We start from the raw sequence: 23,350 nt of genomic DNA on the forward strand, positions 1-23,350 counted from the left end.
GCCTCAAGCCCCACCCTCTCCTTCCGCGGACGGCCCCCGGCCCCACCTCAAGGGCGGGGGTGACCGGCCTCCTCGAGGCCACGCCCCCACCCAGGCGCTCCGTCGCACTTGACGTGGAGCCGCTTGGGGCTGCGCGCCATCTTGGCTCCGCACGGAGAGTCCCTTGTGAGGTGGCGGGGAGCCAGGATTTTACCCAACGCCAGTCGAGTTTTAGGGCCCAACGGAGCCCTGCCTCCATCCCAGTGAGGTGCAGCACGTATCCCTTTGAACCCACCTTTGTCTCTAACCACCTCCTCCCTAAATTGGGTCTCAGTACTGGCAAGACGCTTACTCCTTGGAAGGAAGGTTATGACCAACCTAGACTGCATATTAAAAAGCAGAGACATTACTTTGCCAACAAAGGTCCGTCTAGTCAAGGCTATGGTTTTTCCAGTGGTCATGTATGGATGTGAGAGTTGGACTGTGAAGAAAGCTGAGCACCGAAGAATTGATGCTTTTGAACTGTGGTGTTGGAGAAGACTCGTGAGAGTCCCTGCAACTGCAAGGAGATCCAACCAGTCCATCCTAAAGGAGATCAGTACTGGATGTTCATTGGAAGGACTGATGTTGAAGCTGAAACTCCAATACTTTGGCCACCTCATGCAAAGAGTTGACTCATTGGAAAAGACCCTAATGCTTGGAAGGATTGGGGGCAGGAGGAGAAGGGGACGACAGAGGATGAGATGTTTGGATGGCATCACCGACTCGATGGACATGGGTTTGGGTAAACCCCGGGAGTTGGTAATGGACAGGGAGGCCTGGCGTGCTGCGATTCATGGGATCACAAAGAGTCGGACACGACTGAGGGACTGAACTGAACTGGCCTTGTAATTGTTTGCCAATGATTTGTCGCCTTTCACACTCTGTTGCCATTTATTACTCGTCCTTTGGTTGCGCCCATTTTTTAAGTGAAGAAACTTGAAAGCCAGATAAATTTCCATAGTGCACTCTTAAGTGAATTGTGTCGCTTGCCTGAATTTAGGTATTTGGCTGTGCTAACACTGTTACTATAAAATGAAATGTTTGTCTGTAGTATGTACAGAGTAGGAAGACAGTTTTAAATGCCAAAATTCATGACAAATTTTGGTTAAATCTGACCATTTTCTTTTAGTTGCACCGTACCCTGTACCCTGTGTCAATTAATGCATCTTTCCCATCTGGTTTGTTAAGTTTCATCACAGTGCCTACTCAGTCCTTTACAGTGCCCAGTAAGCGCTGCTAGAAATGTTTAAGGATTTTTATACACATGCAATGTGTATAGACTTATAAAACACACAAGTTCTGTATCAGCAACAAATGCTGGAGTTGAGATTAATGGCACGTATAACCATTTTTTTCTTTCCTCCAATATATTCACCATTTGGCTTAATTAATTCTATGTCATTGATTGGTAGAAGGCAGGAAAATCTGAGTAATTCTGATTTACTTGAGGGGTAGGAAATGAACCCAAATATTTTGTCTGACCCTCCAAGCAAATTCAAGGTATGTATTTAAGGAAGTGGAAGGTACATAGCAGTTTTTATAAAAGTAGTCCAGAAAGTTCCAACTCTTCTCCAGATGGTTTTGGTTCCCATTAAAAGGAAATCCCTGAGACACTTTATATCCTTTCACTAAAGCGCCAACTCAGTCAATGCAGAGGGAAGGCTAAAACTTGTAACCTTTGATAACATACTTTACCAAGTGTTAATGTTTTACTAAGAGAACAGCTGAGGCAATATTTAATGTATCAATCATACCATGGAGTTTGAAACAAAAACTAGGAAGTTCAGTCAGGACGCAATTATTAAGCCAATTTTACTTCACTCCCCTTTTAAAAGTAACTCCTAAATAGAGGACACAAAATTCACTAGACATCTCCCTTCTGCCCCACAGCATCTTATAAGGACACTAAGAACTGTGTGCTTCTCTCCTGCCTCAGAGGCAATTTTTGATTGTAGAGATCTCTAAGGTGCTTTTTGTCCTTGGGTTTTTGTTTTCATCATTTAAATGGCCAAATTCTGTTTTTCACTGACCTAGCTCACTTTCTGCATGAACAGCTTTAGTACCCACCTCAATGTGGGGTGAGGTTAGCTATTAGCAGCAGCATTAAGCAGATCCTTCTTAAGAATACTCTTTAAATAGCAGGGGGTAGGGAGAATGATATGGAAAAAACAACACACTAATTTAGCAGTCAAGCTTACTATTGTACTGCCTGCATGGGATTTTCACGTTTATGGAATATGGTCTTAATGTATATGATATTGCTCACTTTGTGGCAATATCTAGCTAATATCCATCCCCCCTAGCTAATTTGGGTAGGGGGTGGGGCAGGAGACAAGCAGCAAAGTTATCTTGTTAGCAAAAAACAAAACAAAAACATGATCTTCTTCTCAGAGTACACAGGCTGTAGCAAGTCCTCTCACCAAGAGGACGTTAGCTTTTCTGCAGGGATGAAAAGACGAGGCTCTGATAGGTAGCACAGGGCAGAGCAAAGCAGAGGAGCTAAATTCTTACAGTGCCGGAGTCTGGTTCCAATATGGGAATGCATTTTTTAAAGGACCTTCAGCATAATAAATGCCTTTTAAACAACTTAATCACTCTTCTTCCTGCAGTAACTTTCATGGTTTTACATTTTACTTAGAAACATATATTTAAAAGATTCTTTCATCAATCTTATATACTATTTAGGCTGATTAGGGATAAGATTTAGCACAATCAACTTTTTATTCATCCTTTTATTTTTTCCATCTCTATGTTCACTTGCCTGCTTTCCATCTTTCCATCTCCTGCTTTCCATTTCCATCACTTTCCATCTATGTTCACTTGCCCTTTGCTGACATCTACTATGAGAACAATGAGACTGACCATTTTAATTGTGGCATAGCAAAGGGTCAGAATCCTGGCTCTGCCATTTATTGGGTATTATGGCTTTGGGTGGGCTTCCCTGGTAGCTCAGGTGGTAAAGAATCTGCCTGCAATGCAGGAGACCTGGGTTTGATCCCTGGGTTGGGAAGATCCCCTGGAGGAGGGCATGGCAACCGTCTCCAGTATTCTTGCCTGTAGAATCCCCGTGGACAGAGGAGCCTGGCGGGCTACAGTCTGTGGGGGTTGCAAAGAGTCAGACACAACTGAGCAACTAAGCACAGCACAGGAGAGCTTTGGGTAAGTCACTGATTTAGTTTTTTCAGCCAGAGAATGGAACAGTATCACCCACCTTGCGGGACTGTGAGAACTAGAGACATTATGAAAAGTTCCTAATATAGCACAAAATCATTATTATCACCACTATCAGCTTCATGCAAAAAAAACAAAAACAAAACCTAAAATTCAAAACTGGCAAAATAATTTATGCAACAAATATTTTTAAAGAAAGATACACAAGTCAGTCTCATTAAGATTCGGAAAACCCTGTCACCTGTTTTATTTCTAGATAAGGGTAAAGGGAAACAAGGAAATATTCACTTGAATTTGAGGGGCAGCTAAACTGAAAGCAATAGTAGCAACAATTTTATGCCTCTAAGGTTACTCCGATCCATAAAGGAATGCTAAAATTTCCTTGTTTGGAGATTTAAGAGTTTCATTTTCCCCTAAAGCAAGATCATCCACTTTGGCTAGGGTAAAAGAATAAAGAACAAACTCAGTAGCACCAAATGGGGTTTAACAGAAAACAGGGCCAGGTTTCTCCTTTCAAATGCAAAATTTTACATTAAAATACATTTATAAATCATAGTTGTTTTTCCTCCTGATTCAATCCTTCTCCTTCTTCTACCAGGAACCCCAGAAACCTAAATAAAGAGCATGTGCATTACTGACTAGATATACAATCCAGCTGCCCCTTCCAAACTGGAATCTGATTACAAATGGACTGGCCTAGTTCAGGGCTGCCCTCAGTGACAGGAAGCAATATCTATGCTCTCAGGGAAAACGGATACTGAGGATGCCACCAGTCAAAAAGTCGAACGCTGTGCACTGGGTCCAGGATGACTTGCACACCCTGTTCACTGCGCAGTTTCTGACCACCATGGACAGGATAATCTTGGAACACCAGTCTCACTCGATGATGCCGCATGTCCGTGCTCACATTGATAGTAAACTGGGAGGGAAAAGTAAATTCAATACCCAAATTTAACAACCTTGTTTTCCTATGACACACTCTGAAATGAAACAGTCTAGACAACTGACATGGACTAGGCCACAAAATAATCTCTAAGTTACACTACTAGCAGCTTTGCAAAAATATTAAAAATAAACAGTGGTTTTTATAAGTTTTTCCTAGCTTCATATATTTAAACTGTGCTAAAGAAAGCCTCTCAAATGGCTGCACATATTAGGATATGTGCACGTAGAGTACCATCAGTGGCAATTTTTGAAAACTGGATTGGAGCTATAAGAGATGATTTAAAGGGATTTTGATGAGATACATCTGATGACATTTTTTTTGGAAAATAAACTACAAAATCTCTAAACGTGTTTATATATCAACATATATAGATAGGGAGAGAATTGTATGAATAGGAAAATATGGAATATGAGTATATAAATAAGTCATTAATGTGGCTTAATGAGATGCCTACCATAAAAACAGATATATGACATACTTTGAATTATACAAAATTATTTAAGAGAGTGGATATATACATGTATATATTAACAGAAACATTAAAGAACAATTCCCCAGAAGTTAATTGCAGTTATAGGATACAAGTCTAAGTCACCTTTACCGTCTCAACATGTTTATGTATTATTTAATTCTTCACATGAAGTATGTATTACTTATTTTACCATTAAAAAAAGAATAAAGCTATTTTCAATGTGGAGGGGGGAACATATCTCTGAACATAAGCCAAAAATACAGAAAGATAAATTACATGAACTCTCCAGTTGCCAATCCAGTTAAAAATGTTAAAAATATGGAAAATATACCAGAGGCATATTTGTTGTTTACTAATCTAATTCTTAGCTAAACCTTGAACAGTCAAGAGAATCACACAAAGGACAGAGCTGGTAACCTTACATTTTAATATTCCATTTATGATACTACATGCATGCTTCAGATCCTGACATATAGTGCCCATGCATAAGCTTTATCATTAACCTTAATGGGATAATGTTTCTCAAACATTAATGAGCACAACACAGGAGATACAAAACCATTCTATTCACTATAGAGAAGAAAACAGAGGTCAAATATTCTCAGACATAATTAACTTCTCCACAAATAAGTCTATTCCTAATATAAAAGTCGGTTTTCAGATTTTGTTTAAAATTAAACAATAATTTTTTCAAAGATTTCTTCCTCAGTGGTTAAATATACAAATCTTTCAAACTCTAGGTATAGTGAGAGTCTACGAAAGAACTGAGGATGACATCTTGTCTCCACTTACCAGGGTAAATATCATTCCCATGACAATTGGAATAAAGATGAAATTGAGGGTGGTGACCTGCAGTAGGCAGCAGTCCTGGTCTGGGTTGGTATGAACATCTTCATACTGAATGGGAGGCTGCAATCCTCCCATACACTTGCTCTTTAATCTTGGGGACTGAGGAGAATTAAGAATTACTCTCATGGGTTAAAGGAAATGTTATAGCTCTAAGACTCCACCAATGAAAATGCTTAACTAAAGCTTCTGAGATTCTTTTTTCTGTTCTCTCTTCTCTCTTTAATATACATATCAGTTTCTACACAGATCAAGGAAAGCCCTTTGAAAGATGCGGAAACACATGCAAGATCTCAGGTACAGTCCAAGCAAAAAGCAGAAAGGTACAATAGTATCTGCTCTTCTTGCAAACAGACTCTTGGCAGTCCCTCTCCCCACGGCGTCCTCAAATTGCCTCAGATATAAAACCATATGAATTATTATTGTTTACAAATACATTTGCTTTGGAAAAAAAAAAAATCTTAGGCAAATAACCTCAGTACATTGTTATAACAAGTTCTTTCCTTTCCCCTACTTTTAAGTCCTCAAGTATCCAGAAAAACTAATAAAACCATGCAATAAACTCCTGTATACCCGTTACCACTGGATATTCTGCCGTGTTTGTTTTCTTTCCTCTCACATCTCTCATTTTATAAATATATATATATTCACATGTTTAAAAAAAATCACAGCTCTGGGGTGTGGGAGGCAAAGTCATTTGAAAGTAACACTGGCACCTAAAAAAATTAACAATAATTTCATATCAATATCCACAGAATCTTCAAATTTCTTTAATTGTACCAAAAATGTCTTTTATACATATAGAGGTATCTCTTTGTTCATCCAGGATCTACTCAAAGTTTACTCTATGCATTAAGCTAGTAAATCTTTGTGCCTCTTTCATATAAAATAGTTCCTTCTTTCTTTTCATGACATTATTATAAGTTTTAATGTGTAGTATCTGATTTTAATAAGGCAATTTTATGTTTAGTAAAATTAGAGCAAGGTATTACCTGAAAAGCAAAGAGATGATAAAAACACATACCTGTTTTTTGAACTTGAAGTTGAATTCCCACATTGGTTCCTGTCTGTTCCCAACAATCTTTCTGCACCAGAAAAGTAAGCACTGTAAGAAAATAAAAATAACTTTTCTGTTTGCTAGCTCTAAAGCCAGCCATGGCTCCAATGCTGAGATTTTACTTTGGCACAGATAGAAACCCCCGTATCCTGCCCCCTCACCCCCCCAATTTGACATTGGTGCAACATGAGAAGAGACAACCCCAAGGCTGTTCAATAAAGAGAAGAGGTACCGATAAAAGTCAACCTCAGATGCTATTAAGGTCAACCCCTATTGTTCTCATCTTTAAAGGCAGAAACATGGTCTCTAGAGACTGGGGCATTCAGCAGGCCATTTCTCTATATTAAAATATAAGGGCAGTCAGTAACCACCAGACAAGATGACAACAGAGCCATAAAGCAGGCAGAGATAGCCAACCCTGGATGTAATAAGAGCAAACTCCTCAGGACCTTCTGCGAGCAGACAGCCAGTGTGGAAACTACAGAGCTGAGCTGAATTTAATCTAGAGTAAGCCCCTCAAGGAAAGTCAGGCTACAGCTAGGGTTAACACAAGAAGTTAAGTACCTCCCAGGGGACAAGGGGTGGGTCGTCCGCCGTGCCAGCTGTCCTGCCCTTCAGACATGCCCTGTACGTCCTGCTGTTCCATCAAAAATAATGGGCTTGGCTTTAAGGGGCAAACACTTCTGCTGCCAACACAACAGCTCCAGTGTCCCACACAAGCTATGCTACTGGAAAGAGAGAGAGGGAGAATCAAATACGAAAAGGTGGAGACCAGCGACATGTGACAACTTCCTTCAGGCATGCTGGCAACTTCCTGAATGCCATGCGATTATGGTTATACTAGCAAGGCAATGCATGGGACATCGGCCATTGCAGGTCCCACATCCTCCAGATCTCTAACAACGGACACAAAAGCAGCAGACAGGTGGCCTAGGCTTCTTGTCTCCATTAAGATTTTTGTTATCACCACTGTTAGTAGTCCACTTAAAAAACTAATATACAATTATAAAAATATGAAGACATGGGCATTTTAGATTTAGGAGTAGCACTTGCATTGTTCACTGGAGCCGCGAGGATATCCAGCATGAAGTCTGCCCAGTGCTGCTCTGCTCCCAGCAACTGATCAATACCCAGCCACGGTCAGCTTTGGGGTGATCCCACCTCACCATAGTTAACCTGCGATGATCAAAGGTCTTTGGGGGGAGGAAAACTATAAATGTGAAAAGATACTCTGTCTACTCATATTATGAGAAGGAATAAAATTCTACCCACCCGGCATTCTAATCCTGCCCCAAATCCATCAACTAGTGTGACATTAAATTGAGCTCAGCCAATGACCCTGACCACCTCAGTGTGCAACCCTGGGAAGAACCATGACGATCTTGAAATCAACAGTACTCTTTTAATCAATATGTATCAGGTAGAATGTTATCACACTAGAGCTGAACTAGGGAAAAAGTATCATTAACAACCAAAGCATAAAAAACAAAATAGAATTACAAAGTGCTAAAGAACATCAGACTTTGGGTAGGAATAGAGTTAAAAAAAATAATTCACAAACTCAAAAGATACAAAATTTGGACAACAGTATTAGCTGAATGAGAAAAAAGTTGGAGACATCAACTTGCATAAATAATCATATATGCTATAATACTCTAGCTTGGCAAAGGTGTGTTCACTAGATACCTCATAGTAGAACAAAGAACAAAATGGACCACAGGCTTAAGAGACCTAGTTGCTGCTGCTGCTAAGTCACTTCAGTCGTGTGCGACTCTGTGCAACCCCATAGATGGCAGCCCACCAGGCTCCGCCGTCCCTGGGATTCTCCATGCAAGAACACTGGAGTGGGTTGCCATTTCCTTCTCCAATGCATGAAAGGGGAAAAGTGAAAGTGAAGTCGCTCAGTCGTGTTCGACTCTTAGCAATCCCATGGACTGCAGCCTACCAGGCTCCTCTGTCCACGGGATTTTCCAGGCAAGAGTACTGGAGTGGGGTGCCAACGCCTTCTCCAACAGACCTACTAACAGATCAGAAAAATACAACGAAACTTGAATACACTGTATGAATGAATATAAACTACTGGGGAAATCCAGAGATATAAATAATGGCCTAGAACACAGGAAGAATTTTAGAGTGCTAACGTCTATGAGTGGGAATACTTTATAGTCTCTGAAACAACCCATCCCAGAGCCTGGCAACAGTAGGCACTTTGCAAATGCTGAAGAAGTCTACACCAGAATCTTTTAAGAAGGTCAATGAGAAAGTGGCATTTCAGATGTCAAGGTCACATTAGAAAAAGAAAATTAGTAAGTTGCTTTATATTTTTGTATCATGATTTAATGGAGAAGGAAATGGCTACCCACTCCAGTATTCTAGGCTGGAGAATCCCCATGGACAGAAGAGCCTGGGAGGCTACAGTCTATGGGGTTGCACAGAGTCGGACACAACTGAAGTGACTTAGCACATCATGATTTAAAGCACCTTTTGAGAATTATGGTTTACATCTACCATTTGAACTGTGTTCTTCCTCGCTCAAACCATCAAACCATTTAAAGTCGTTCAATGTATAAGGCATGAAAATAAATTAAAATAAAGAGAATAAGGAATATGCTAAAAGCACAAGAAAGCTTTAAGGTAAAGATGTTATGTTATATAAGCCAGCCCAGTACAGCAGGAATGTCTTGGAGAAACGATACCCACAAGCCCGGAAAGTTTATATTTGTCCTCCAGCAGCCTGGTATCTACAGCCCCAGACCACCCCATTAAGGAAGCTAGAAACAAGCCATATCAACAGGCCCATTATACAAGAGTCCGTTTGTTAAACCCTACCATGAATACCCACTTACTTTGGAATTCTTTAATGTGCTAGGAGTGCTTTCTGGAATGGCCGGATTCTTGGAGATTCGAGCAGCAAATGGCTCATACATATGGTACAGAGATCGGATCACACATGCCCGAAGACAGTGCAGCTTCTCCATTGACTCTGGTCGCAGGCGCAAAGGCAGAGAGGCATCCAGTGTGTAGTGTCTGAAACATGACACATTACTCCTACCAGTAAGCGACCTGTCTCTTCTGTTCTAGGCCAGTCTCCTAGGACTCCTGGGCTATGTACAAATTTTACATTACTATTCCACTGGCCAGTAGTTATTTGTCCCTAGTGCTTTCATGCTGTCTCTCTCTCTTTCTCTTACACACACACACACACACAAGTACAAATCACCACTCCTTCACTTCTCAGCTACTTTTCTTTGTTATGCAAAACCCAATTCATATATACCTTATAATCCTGCACTTCTCTATTCATTAAAAATTTTTAAATCCTCACTATTCCACTTTAAAAAAAGGGCAAGTCTCTGACTTGATACCAGTACAATATACTTCAGTTACTCAAAAAGAACATGCACTGGAGATCTACCAGGTTCTCTTGTCACATGTCTCAGAAAGTTCTCTACTCCCTGATAACCTCAACATCCCCTTCCACCATATTCTTACTGACAGTTTATAATCTTCACTTCCCTTCTAACCCAGCATCAAAAGTTAGCCCTCTTATTAATCACATCATTCACTCTCTCCTCACCACTGCAACTATACAGAGCCACATAAATGCAAAGACTATGCATTCAAGATGACTAGCAAATCTAAGAAACAACCAGGCCAGCTGGAAAGATAAACAGATGGGCATCTATAGTTTCTAAAAATTCTAGCTAAGATATAAACCTCTGAAGCATAGTCAAAAACAGTTATTTTTGAGATCTTACTTTTGCTGAAAGTATTAGGTTGGTGCAAAAGTAATTGGGGTTTTACACTGTTGAACTTTGCCACTTAATATTGGAATACATTCTTAAATAAATATAGTTATATTATATATCATTTTAATATGCATTTCTCACTTTGTTTTTTTTGCTAATGACATTGCTGCTGCTGCTGCTAAGTCACTTCAGTCATGTCCGACTCTGTGCGACCCCATAGACGGCAGCCCACCAGGCTCCCCCATCCCTGGGATTCTCCAGGCAAGAATACTGGAGTGGGGTGCCATTGCCTTCTCCAGCTAATGACATTACTTGCTGTTTATTTCATATTTATTTTAGACTATGGAAATGATGTTAGACAAGAAGCAAATTGGAGCGGTTTTTTATTTGAGTTCAAAATGGGTCATAAAGCAGCAGAGACAACTCACAACATCAACAATGCATTTGGCTCAGAACTGCTACCAAACACAGTGCAGTGGTGGTTCAAGATGTTTTGCAAAGTAGATGAGAGCCTTGAAGATGAGAGTGTAGAGGCCAACCAGTGGAAGTTTACAACAACCAACTGAGAACTATCATCAAAGGTGAGCCTCTTACAGCTAAAGGAGAAGTTGCTGAAGAACTCAACATTGACCATTCTATGCTCATTTGGCATCTGAAGCAAATTGGAAACGTGAAAAAGCTCAATAAGTAGGTGCCTCATGAGGGGACCAAAAATCAAAAAAATTGTCATTCTGAACTGTTGCCTTCTATTCTACTCAACAACAATGAACCATTTCTCAATCAGATTGTGATATGTGACAAAAAGTGGATTTTATATAACAAGCAGCAATGACAAGCTCAGTGACTGGACTGAGAAGCTCCAGAGCACTTCCTAAAGCCAAACTTGTATCAAAAAAGGTCATGGTCACTGTTTGGTAGTCTGCTGCCCATCTGATCCACTACAGCTTTCTGAATCCCAGCAAAACTATTACACCTGAGAAGTATGCTCAGTAAACTGATGAAATGCACCAAAAACTGCAATGCCTGCAGCCAGCATTGGTGAATAGATTGGGCCCAAGAATTATTCTCTACAACAATACCTGACTGCACATTGCACAACTGACACTTCAAAAGTTGAACAAGGGGGAAAAAAAAAAGTCGAATGAATTAGGCTATGAAGTTTTGCCTTATCTGCCATATTAACGTGACTTCTCGCCAATTGACTACCACTTCTTCAAGCATCTCAACAACTTTTTGCAGGCAAAAGAAAGCGAAAGTGAAGTCGCTCAGTCGTGTCGGACTCTTTGTGACCCCATGGACTGTAGCCCACCAGGCTTCTCCGTACATGGGATTTTCCAGGCCAGAATACTGGAGTGGGTTGCCATTTCCTTCTCCAGGGGAGGTTCCTGACCCAGGGATCAAACCCAGGTTGCCCACATTGTAGGCAGACGCTTTACCCTCTGAGCCACCAGGGAAGCCCTGACGCTTCCACAACCAGCAGGAGGCAGAAATGCTTTCCAAGAGTTCACTGAATCTGGAGGCGTAGATTTTCATGCTACAGGAATAAACAAACTTATTTCTCATTGGCAAAAATGTGTTGAATGTAATGGTTTCTATTTTGATTAACAAAGATGTGTTTAAGCCTAGTTACAATGATTTAAAATTCACGGTCCGAAACTGCAACTACTTTTGTACCAACCTAATAAGATTCTGCTTGGGGGTAAGGAGGTAACCATAGGGAAGACAATTACATGCATGAATTAATATTAATTTTAAAGAGGTGCTCAAGGAAGTCAAAGCTAGGTTCATGCCCAGGCATGAATTAGAGCAAGTCAAAAGAGGTCACCGTCCAGGGAATAGCACCAAATCAAAAACAACAATGAAATCAGCCACACAGATAATATAGTGAGCTCTCTGTGGTCGCACCTTCGGTACAACCTCGTCCAAAAGGCAGCAGTGCAAGTGACAGTCCAGGCATTCTTACAAATCAGGGAAAAATTCACAATGTCCTCAGGACGGATATAGGAGGCCAGCAACAGCCAAATATCCATGGGATACTCTTCTCCTCCATTCCCGTCCAGGTCTTCTGAAATAGAAAACAGAACTATAACCTCTGACCTTCTATTATATGCACATATGAAGATCCCTAATCATTTCAATTCTCCCAGGGCTTGCATAGTTAAGAAAATAGTTTAAATAGGTCAAGGAAGCTTCTCAAACTCACATTTCCTGCTTATTGTAGCTGCTGAAATTTTTTGTTTCCTGTTGCCCAAGTGAACAGGTCATGTTCTTAAGGCCTTTATTTAACCAGTATTTACACACTATTTTGAAATTTTCAAAGTACCTTAGCATACATTATACCATTCAACTCTAATAATCTGGAAATAAGGAAAATATTACTGTGCCCATTTTACTATATTATTGTGGCCCGTATTACTTTGTGCATGTCAGCTCAGTTCAGTTCAGTCCCTCAGTCATGTCCGAATCTGCAACCCCATGAATCACAGCACGCCAGGCCTCCCTGTCCATCACCAACTCCCAGAGTTTACCCAAACTCATGTCCATCGAGTCGGTGATGCCATCCAGCCATCTCATTCTCTGTCGTCCCCTTCTCCTCCTGCCTTCAATCCTTCCCAGCATCAGGGTCTTTTCCAATGAGTCAACTCTTCGCATGAGGTGGCCAAAGTATTGGAGTTTCAGCTTCAACATCAGTCCTTCCAATGAACACCCAGGACTGATCTCCTTTAGGATGGACTGGTTGGATCTCCTTGCAGTTGCAGGGACTCTCACGAGTCTTCTCCAACACCACAGTTCAAAAGCATCAATTCTTCGGCGCTCAGCTTTCTTTCTAGTCCAACTCTCACATCCATACATGACTACCGGAAAAACCATAAAAAACCAAAAAGCCTTGACTAGACGGACCTTTGTTGGCCAAGTAATGTCTCTGCTTTTTAATATGCAGTCTAGGTTGGTCATAACTTTCCTTCCAAGGAGTAAGCGTCTTTTAATTTCATGGCTGCAATCACCATCTGCAGTGATTTTGGAGCCCAGAAAAATAAAGTCAGCCACTGTTTCCCCATCCATTTCCCATGAAGTGATGGGACCAGATGCCATGATCTTAGTTTTCTGAATGTTGAACTTTAAGCCAACTTTTTCACTCTCCTCTTGCACTTTCATCAAGAGTCTCTTTAGTTCTTCACTTTCTGCCATAAGGGTGGTGTCATCTGCATATCTGAGGTTATTGATATTTCTCCCGGCAATCTTGATTCCAGCTTGTGCTTCTTCCAGCCCAGCGTTTCTCATGATGTACTCTGAATATAAGTTAAATAATCAGGGTGACAATATACAGCCTTGACGTACTCCTTTTCCTATTTGTGCATGTAGTCAAGGTAAACAAAATCCAGTTTTCTCCAAATTCCAACTTTACACCATAAATTCTATCCTTGATTTCCCTTGCAATCCCCATCCATCATTTTCTTCAGTTCAGTCATTTAAAACACAAAACTGATTTTTAGATAGTATAAAGAATCCTCAAAGTACACAATAAAAAACTAAGTAAATTACAATGTATTTTCATTACTTAGTAATTGCTTGTACATATGTTTTTTTTCTTCTAGTTTCTTGTTTCACTATCAGCTTGATCTACAGTTCTGGCCACGAGCATCCGGTAATCAAAGATACCCTGTGAGTACATATCCTCACTTCTTCCTCCTTCAGACCTTATTAGTGTTAATTCTCTTGACCCTGAGGTCCACTACACATGTCAGATTCAAGTAAAAATTCACACTTCATAGAGACACCAGAATCTGGTCTAACTCTAATCTTTAATTGAGACTTAGTTATATAGTTATCCAAAACCAAGGTTTCTTTGTTTCCTGGGCAAAGCCCATACAACCACCTCCCTGAAGCTGCATCTGCTTTTCTAGTCGCTTCCTGCAGCTCAATTAGTTGCTTCCTGCAGTCAATTAGGTTCTTCATAATGGAAACCAATGCTTCTAAAACATTGTTTCTTGTGGTTCCTATGCTTCTTGGAATCTCCAGTAACCATTTAAGGCTCAGCCTACAGCCCTTGGGGCCCTCTTCTCCCACATTAAATCTCTCTCTCAGAGAAGGCAAACAACTTTCAGTAATTCCTCCACTGAGAACCATGATGACTTTTACAAAGCAGAGTACTGTTAAAATTTTTCTAACTTTAGGGACAAAACTCAGTGATTATAAAAATTGCCAATATTCTTTTTTTGCCAATATTTTAAACATAATTATTAAGAAATTTCAAAACATATGGAATCAATAAAGGAAAGCTTCAGGTAGGTAAGTTATGTAGGACATAAAAAATTTGATAGGCATAGGTTAAGAGGAAGTATTCCAAGTGAAATGAACAGCTAACATGAAGTCTGAATATTCAGAAAAACAAAACACATGTGAGGGCAATAAAGAGATAAGTTGAACAAGATTTTGATGATATTAATAAACTGCTGTTAACTTTTTTAGATGTGGTAATTTTTTAAAGAGCACTTATCTTTTGGAGATAATTACCAAAATATTTACAGAGCTAATAATGGGATTCTGGAAACTTTCAAACTAATTGTGCATGTGTGCGTGTTGAGACTGGGGGTGAGGGGATAGTGGCTGAAACAAAAACAGCCACGAGTTGATAATTGTTGCAGCTATGTGATAGCCACATGGGATTCATTACACTATTCACTCTTCTTTTGTATATGTTCCTTTTTTAAAAGAAAAAACAGGGGGGAAATAAAAGACTGGTTCAATGAGAATGAAGGACCCTAATGAGGGTAAAGTGGAGCAAGGAAGTAAAAGATGAATTATAGCTAAGAGTTTGTAAACCACAAATCATACATCTGATAAGTAACTGGGCTCCTGAATACATAAGAATTATTACAACTTAGTAATGAAAATATAATCTAATTTAAAAATGAGTGAAAGATTTGAATAGATATTTCTCTACAGATGATATACAAAAGGCCAATAAGCACATAAAATATTCAACGTTAGCATGCAAATGAAAACCATGAGATACCACTGCACATTCACTAGAATGGCTATAGTTTAAAAAGTTAGACAAATAACAAGTGTTGGCTAGGATGTGGAAAAACTGTAACTCTCATTCATTGCCGGTGGGACATAAAATGGAAACTTCATAAAGAAAGCTTAGCAATTCCTCAAAAAGTTAAACACAGTTACCATGTGATCTAGCAATTTCACTCCTACCCAACAGAAATGAAAATGTATGTTCAGACAAAAACTTGTCCGTGAGTGTTCCTAGTAACATTATTCATAATAGTCAAATAAAAAGCAATAAAAACGAACGAAGCACTGATGTATGCTACAATACGGATGAACCATGAAAACACTATGCTAAGTCAAAGCAGTCAGATGCAAAAGGCCACATGCTGTATGATTTCATTTATATGAAATGTCCAGAATAGGCAAATCTATAAAGACAGAAAGTAGTTTGGTGGTTGCCTGGGGGGAAGGGATAGGTGGGAAAGAGTGCTAGGAGGGAATTAGGAATGATACTAACAGGTTTGGGTTGACAGAAATGTTCTAACTTAGATCATGTTGATGGCTACAGAACTCTGTGAACATATTAAAACCACACATTGCACACTTTAAAGGGATGTATTTTGTCTCAACAAAGATGTTTTAAAAATCTGTAAGCTCTTCTGTGGAACGTGCTCAAAACCAAAGAAGAAAATCAAGAGAAATATCTAACATTGATACAATGATGACAATAGGCAGGGATTTCAAGCAAGAAAGAGAGAAGAATGTCTATTAGCATCCTTGGTTCTGGAAAAGAGTGGTATAACTGACAATATCTGGCATAATTGCAAAGCAATGTCAGTTAATTTATTATTGATTATTCAATTGTTGTTCAGTTGCTCAGTCGTGTCCAACTCTGCAACCCCATGGACTGCAGCATGCCAGGCTTCCCTGTCCTTCACCATTTGCTGGAACTTGCTCAAACTAATGTCCATTCAGTTGGTGATGCCATCCAACCATCTCATCCTCTGTCGACCCCTTCTCCCGCCTTCAATCTTTCCCAGCATAAGGGTCTTTTCCAGGGATTCAGCTCTTCCCATCAGGTGGCCAAAATACTGGAGTTTCCACTTCAACATCAGTCCTTCCAATGAATATTCAGGACTGATTTCCTTTAGGTTGGACTGGTTGGATCTCCTTGCAGTCCAGGGGACTCTCAAGAGTCGTCTCCAACACCACAGTTCAAAAGCATCAGTTCTTCAGTACTCAGCTTTCCTGATGGTCCAACTCTCACATCCATCCATGATAACTGGAAAAACTATAGCTTTGACTAGACGGACCTCTGTCAACAAAATAATGTCTCTGCTTTTTAATAGGCTGTCTAGGTTGGTCACAGCTTTTCTTCCAAGGAGCAAGTGTCTTTTAATTTCATGGCTGCAATCACCATCTACAGTGATTCTGGAACCCAAGAAAATAGTCTGTCACTGTTCTATTGTTTCCCCATCTATTTGCCATTAAATGGTGGGACCAGATGCCATGATCTTTGTTTTTGGAATGCTGAGTTTTAAGCCAGCTTTTTCACTCTCCTCTTTCACCTTCATCAAGAGTCTCTTTAGTTCCCCTTCCCTTTCTGCCATAAGGATAATGTCATCTGCATATCTGAGGTTATTGCTATTTCTCCCGGCAATCTTGATTCCAGCTTATGATTCTTCCAGTCCAGTATTTCACATGATGTACTCTGCATATACGGAGAAGGCAATCGCACCCCACTCCAGTACTCTTGCCTGGAAAATCCCATGGACAGAGGAGCCTGGTAGGCTATAGTCCATGGGGTCGCTAAGAGTCGGACACGACTGAGCGACTTCGCTTTCACTTTTCCCTTTCATGCACTGGAGAAGGAAATGGCAACCCACTCCGGTATTCTTGCCTGGAGAATCCCAGGGACGGCGGAGTCTGGTGGGCTGCCGTCTATGGGGTCGCACAGAGTCGGACACGACTGACGCGACTTAACAGCAGCAGCAGCAGCACTCTGCATATAAGTTAAACAAGCAGGGTGATAGTATATAGCCTTGACGTACTCTTTTCCCAATTTTGAACCAGTCCGTTGTTCCATGTCCGGTTCTAACTGATGTTTCTTGACCCGCATACAGGTTTCATAGGAGGCAGGTAAGGTGGTCTGGTATTCCCATCTCTTTCAGAATTTTCCAGTTTGTTGTGATCCACACAGTCAAAGGCTTTAGCATAATCAGCAAAACAAAAGTAGATGTTTTTCTGGAATTCTCTTGCTTTTTCTATGAAACAACGGATGTTGGCAATTTGATTCTGGTTCCTCTGCCTTTTCTAAATCCAGCTTGAACATCTGGAAGTTCTTGGTTCATGTACTCTGAAGCCTAGCTTGGAAAATTTTGAGCATTACTTTGCTAGTGTGTGAAATGAGTGCAACTGTGCTGTAGTTTGAACATTTTTTGGCACTGCCTTTCTTTGGGATTGGAATGAAAACTGACCTTTTTCCAGCCCTGTGGCCACTGCTGAGTTTTCCAAATTTGCTGATTATTTCAAAATATTTTAACAAATGCAAAAGTCTGTTATCTGATTCTCAAGTATAGGTGAAAGTTCTCACAGATCTGAGACCAAAACTATACATATTATTACATTAACTTCCCCCTGACTCTAGCTGATCATCAGAACCACTTTAGCTTTATCAAAAGGTACCCTGGGACTTCACTGGTAATGCAGTGGATAAGAATCTGCCTGCCAATGCAGGGGACACAGGTTCAATCCCTGATCCAGGAAGATTCCACATGCCATAGAGCAACTAAGCCTATGCACAACTGTTGAGCACGTGTGCTACCACTACTGAAGTCCACATGTCTAGAATATGTGTTCCACAACAAGAGAAGCCACCACAATGAGAAGCCCACACACCAAAACAAAGAGTAGCCCTCACCCACCGCAACTAGAGAAAGCCCCCGCAAAAAGCAACAGACCCCGTGCAGCCAATAAGTAAATAATTTTCAAAAATTACAAATAAAAAAGAATAGGTATTCTGGGCTCCATTCCAAGAGTATGAGTTTTTAAGTCTGGAGCAAACCAATGAATGATGGATTGGCACCATCATTATATATATACCGTTAATTTAATTATATACCGTTAATTTAACTTTCTTTGTTTCACTCGTGTAAGTTTTATCACCACTAATACATAAATATCACATATTTTTCTATTTACTACAGTATCCAGTAGACATAAAGCAGACAACTGCAGAGCACATACATATCTAACTGAAATGAAACTGGTTACATTAAAATCCAAATATTTAGGAGAACATCTTTGTCAAAAGTCTGCTTCCTTACACATTCAGAAATCCAGAAATGCAAAGTCTTTTTGTTCTCCTGTTGCTAAATGGATTTTACCTGATAATGTTCTCAATGATAATATGTTCTCAATGAATAGCTACTACAATTTATAGCTCCAGAAATATACTGACTGCTACGACTCTCCTTTCTTCTCAAATTTAGATATAAGTGGAAAGCCCTGGTATAGCAAAGTCCTGTCCTACTCCTAACATTCAAACTCGGGTTCCATTGGTATCACCTCTGGTGTTACTGAGAAGTGACAGCTTCAAGTTATCACCACAGATAGGACTAATAATCCAAAAGAAAGCAAGCTTTGTACCTCTGTGCCTCTTGCTTTTCTTTTTTCTGGAGACAGTTCTCTCATGGATGCTTTCCTCCTGGGCATCAGTCTCACCACTGCTGTCGATGATGTCACAGGGCTCACCAGCCCCAGAAAGAGCTTCCACTGCAGGCACCTGGGAGGCTTCCAAGCCACAAAGAGATTTTACTAGAAAAAAATAAAGAGAATGAGACAGCAGAGCCTAAGCCTATGGCTTAGGCAGGGTATCAGCATACATGAGGAAAAGAAAACAGAAATACAAAAAAAGCAAAAGCAGTGTGGGAGTCTGCTAAAGAAAGCTGAGAATGTTTAAAAAAAACAAATAGCATTTTAAATAAAAAAAATTGGAAAGCAATGGGCAAACTGACTCCAAAATTGTGGAAACACATCAGACCTGAAATAAGGGAGTAAATTATTCTCCACTATAAACCCTGCAGGATAAAAGCAAAAAGTGAATGCTATTTTCATTTGCATAATTTCTGAGGAGAATGTTGAGAGGCATTAAATCCAATTTAACGTTATTCCTGGGCGAGAGACAGTACTTATTATAAAAACACAAGTTTCAAGACCCCTAAGAAGCTTGAAAGTAAGAGAAGCATGAAAAAAGGGAAAAATATGCTTCAAGGTTATTACACAAGCAAATAGAAGTGAAGAATATATGTGAACAACAGGAAGAAGATTAATAACCAGGAAGAAAGCAGTGGAAGCCACAGAAGAGTACTCAAGAACTTAGTTTTTAATAGAAAGACAAATAAAATATTTCTGCTACAGAAACTTCTACTGCTCTTGGCTAATCTTTCCCCTCCTCTGAATATGTAAGTAACAACGGAGGACAGCAAACACGTTTACAGGAAGATCCCCAAAGGACTGTAAGAAAAACACTGAGGCAGAACCCCAGGAAAATAAAAAACCTAGTTCTCTTTTCACTGCCTGAGTCTGAAAAGACTCGTTGGAAGCCTACCTTCCTGCTGAACAGCATTGGCGACAGCTTTCTTGACCCTTCCAGACCTCACGACGGCCGGATCCGAGTTGGCATAATCCGCCACGGTCACTGAAACACAGTACCAACCCTCAAAGGAGAAGGCGTCCCTCCTCAGCTTCCTCCCCACCAAGATTCCCTGCGCACTCCAAGTCCCCAGAGGGCCCCAGCCGCCCTCCCATTGCAGACAGGCGAGCACTCGCCACGGTACCTTCCATCCCCAAGTCTTTCAGCGCCCCTGCCCCTCGCCCACCTCTTCCTGAGCAGGCGTCTTGGGCCCGGAACTTGAGTCGCTTCCCTCTCTTGGGCATGGCGACCGTGTCGGGGCGAGGCCGGGTTAGAGGGCCAGGACCCCGGGCCATGTTTCAGGCCAGAGAGCGGGATTTGTGAGCCTAGGGCCAACTCCGGCCGGCTCCGCTGCCATCCCGCTCCAGAAACCTCAGCTCCCGCGAGGACTTAGGCCCCGGCTCCGCGTCGCATTGGCCGCCAACTCTCCTCTTCAGAAACCAATCACCCTCTGGTTTAGGGAGTACGTCATTATCTGGCGCCTGCAGATCACCCTGCGTCTGGGTTCCTAAGTGGTGGGAGGGTGTCTTTATGGGCCGTGTGGGTTTTATCATACGTCTTATAAGATAATTTTGTGTCTCAGACCGAAACCCACAACCCCGTTGATTAGAACTGAGTTTACCTTATGGTCTCCCCGATTTTTCTGCTATTGTCTCTGTCCACACTCCAGGTTCCCTTCAGTACACCCAAAGCGCGTTTATTGTCATTCTCGTGCTCATCTCTCAGGCCACAAAGGCGTAGTCTAATATGGGTAAGAGTCTTCACTCTAATTTCTTATACGAAAGCTATACATTTCTGAATTCTGAAATTTGGAGAAAGGGTTCTTAAAAGTTTATTGATTTACACCATCCTCCAAGATAAATACTAGTAGGATTGATGAGGAAAGAATGGTGTCTCCTTTGTTTTGAGTGAGAAAAACTTAACGGAGCTAAGGTTATAGAACTGTGACGGAGCAGGATCCTCGTCTAGTATCACCAGTAGGAATAAGTTATTGTGGGTCCTAAATTAGGTTCGGACGCGACTGAGCGACTGAACTGAACTGAACTGAAATTAGGTTCTTTGTCCTTCTAACTTATTTGCAGCTACCATAAGGTGTTAATCCCTGTCTTGAGAAGCATGGTACTTTGGGACCAGAAACCCGACCAGGACTCATCAGACAGTGCCATCCTAACATATTTAGGAGCAGACTTATGTTTATAATCTAATTAAACATAAACGTAGACATTCGTTAGGCACAAACCACTGGCCTTTTACTAACACTGTGTAACAGATTAGAGATTGTGCTAATAAGGTTGAATCAATTAGTAATTACAATAGAAATTAAATATAATTGACTGGAGTCATGAAATAGTCAAATTTAATTTATCTAAAGTAATAACATGAACAAGGGTCTAACAGACTGAACTAAAACAAAGTTGTTTTATTTTTAAAATAATTTTCCATGTAATTGATATTTGTAGTCAAAATGCAGCTGGTAAATCTCCAAACCTTGTTTCACAACAATAATAAATTTGCAGGGGATGTTGATTTGGATCCCTGGTTAGGGACCTAGGATGCCACATACCAAAAAACAAAAAACATGGAAGCAATATTATAACAAATTCAATAAAGACTAAAAAAAAGAATATGAAGATCTTAAGCAAAGCTCTTCTTGAGTTCCTTTGGCCACATTAGTGGAACAGAACACATATAGATCTTTTATTTCACCTTTTACTAAAAAGCAGCAATTTTAAATTAATGACACTGTCAGAGTCCAGATTTGAAGATACACATTTTTTTTTCTAGAAAGATAAGTTGTAAAAGTTACTAAAAGAGCTGTTATTTTTTTCAAGTTCCAAAAATTTTTATTGAGTTTTTTAAATTAAAATTTCCTTCAACTTATCGACTTAATTTGGGGATAAATTGATAACTATATACTATTGAGTCTTTCCACTCAGGAGTTGGAAATGCATCTCCATTTAATAAAATCTTCTAAGTCTCTTAATTATTTTAACTCAAACTTATTGTTATTCTTGTCAGTTTTTCTTTATGTTTTGTTGAAGTTTAGTTAATTTACAATATTAGTTACAGGTGTACAACATAGTAATTCAATATTTTTATATGTTATAATCCATTTACAAAGTAATGGCTATGTTTACCTGTGCCATACAATATATCCTTGTTGCTTCTTTATTTTATATGTAAGTACTTTGTATCGCTTAATCTCATACCCCTATCTTGCTCCTCCTCCTTCCCTCTCCCGACTGGTTTGTTCTCTATATCTGTGAGTCTGTTTTGTTACTACATTTATTTGTTTTAGTTTTTAGTTTCCATATATGAGTGATAATATACAATATTAGTCTTTCTCAGTCTAACTTATTTCACTGGGCATAAAACTCCCTAGGTCCATCCACATTACTGAAAATTGCAGAATTTCTATTCTATTGTGTTTGTGTATGCACATATATACATATTAATTTATATATGGACTTTTTGGTGGTGTGAGGTGATATCTCACGGTTTTAAGTTATATTTCTCTGATAATTAACAATGTTGACAGGTGTGAAGTAATATCTCATGATTTTCATTTGTATTTCTCTGATAATTAGCAGTGCTGAGCATTTTTTCATGTGCTTGTTGGCCATCTATATTTTTTCTTTGGGAAAATGTCTAGTCAGATCTTCTGCTCACTTTTAAATTGGGCTGTTTGTTTTTTTGATATTAAGTTGTATGAGATGTTTATATTTTTGGATGTTAATTCTTTATTAGTCATAAATAAAGGCTGTCTTTTTGTTTGGTCAATGATTTCCTGTGCTGTGCAAAAGCTTTTAAGTTTAATTAGGTCCCATTTGTTTATTTTTGCTTTTATTTCTTTTGACTTAGAAGACAGATCCAAAAATTATTGCTGCAATTTATGTCAAAGAGTATTCTACCTATGTTTTCTTATAGGAGCTTTTTGGTTTCTAGTCTTACATTTAAGTCTTTAATCCATGTTGAGTTTATTTTTGTATATGGTATGATGAAATATTCTAATCCCATTGTTTTACATGCAGCTGTCCTGTTCTCTGGCACTATTTACTGAGCAGTGTACATATTCTTGCTTTTTCCATTGTATATTCCTGCCTCCTTTGTTGTAGATCAATTGACCATAAGTGTGCAATTTATTTCTGGAATAATATTTATTTATTCTGTTCCATTGACATATGGGTTTGTTTTTATGCCAGGACTGTGCTGTTGTTATTACTGTAGCTTTGTAGTATGATCTGAAGTGGGGAGTGTGATACCTCCATATTCTTGTTTTCTCAAGATTGCTTTTGCTCTTTGGGATCTTTTGCAGTTTCAATGAGTTTTAGGATTATTTGTTCTAGTTCTGTGAAACATGTTATGGATATTTTGATAGGGGTTGCATTAA

General features: G+C 39.8%; 1 protein-coding gene across 10 annotated transcripts; it reads right to left on the reverse strand.

Annotated features, from left to right (window-relative positions):
• Positions 1 to 3,409: 3,409 nt before the first annotated feature.
• On the reverse strand, positions 3,410 to 20,343 carry TMEM183A (transmembrane protein 183A). 10 transcript variants are annotated; one of them, XR_014055058.1, is made up of 9 exons: positions 20,147 to 20,343; positions 19,876 to 19,965; positions 18,915 to 19,082; positions 12,168 to 12,327; positions 9,360 to 9,540; positions 7,078 to 7,241; positions 6,481 to 6,561; positions 5,403 to 5,558; positions 3,410 to 4,111 (listed from the first exon to the last, which is right to left on the reverse strand). XR_014055058.1 is itself a non-coding variant. In XM_081495069.1 (8 exons), exons 1-8 carry the CDS (start codon positions 20,253 to 20,255, stop codon positions 3,926 to 3,928), a joined length of 1,104 nt encoding a protein of 367 aa, XP_081351195.1. In that variant the 5' UTR covers positions 20,256 to 20,343; the 3' UTR covers positions 3,410 to 3,925. The 10 variants fall into 10 exon arrangements, 7 of the variants coding, with proteins under 7 accessions (XP_081351195.1, XP_081351194.1, XP_081351193.1 ...); XR_014055057.1 differs by lacking the exon at positions 7,078 to 7,241 and having other exon boundaries at positions 6,481 to 6,541; XR_014055056.1 differs by lacking the exon at positions 7,078 to 7,241 and having other exon boundaries at positions 5,403 to 5,550.
• Positions 20,344 to 23,350: the final 3,007 nt, after the last annotated feature.

This window comes from Giraffa tippelskirchi, chromosome 5 (assembly GCF_054371585.1).
Source record: "Giraffa tippelskirchi isolate mGirTip1 chromosome 5, T2T-mGirTip1v1.2.pri, whole genome shotgun sequence".
NCBI classification, from domain to species: domain Eukaryota; kingdom Metazoa; phylum Chordata; class Mammalia; order Artiodactyla; family Giraffidae; genus Giraffa; species Giraffa tippelskirchi.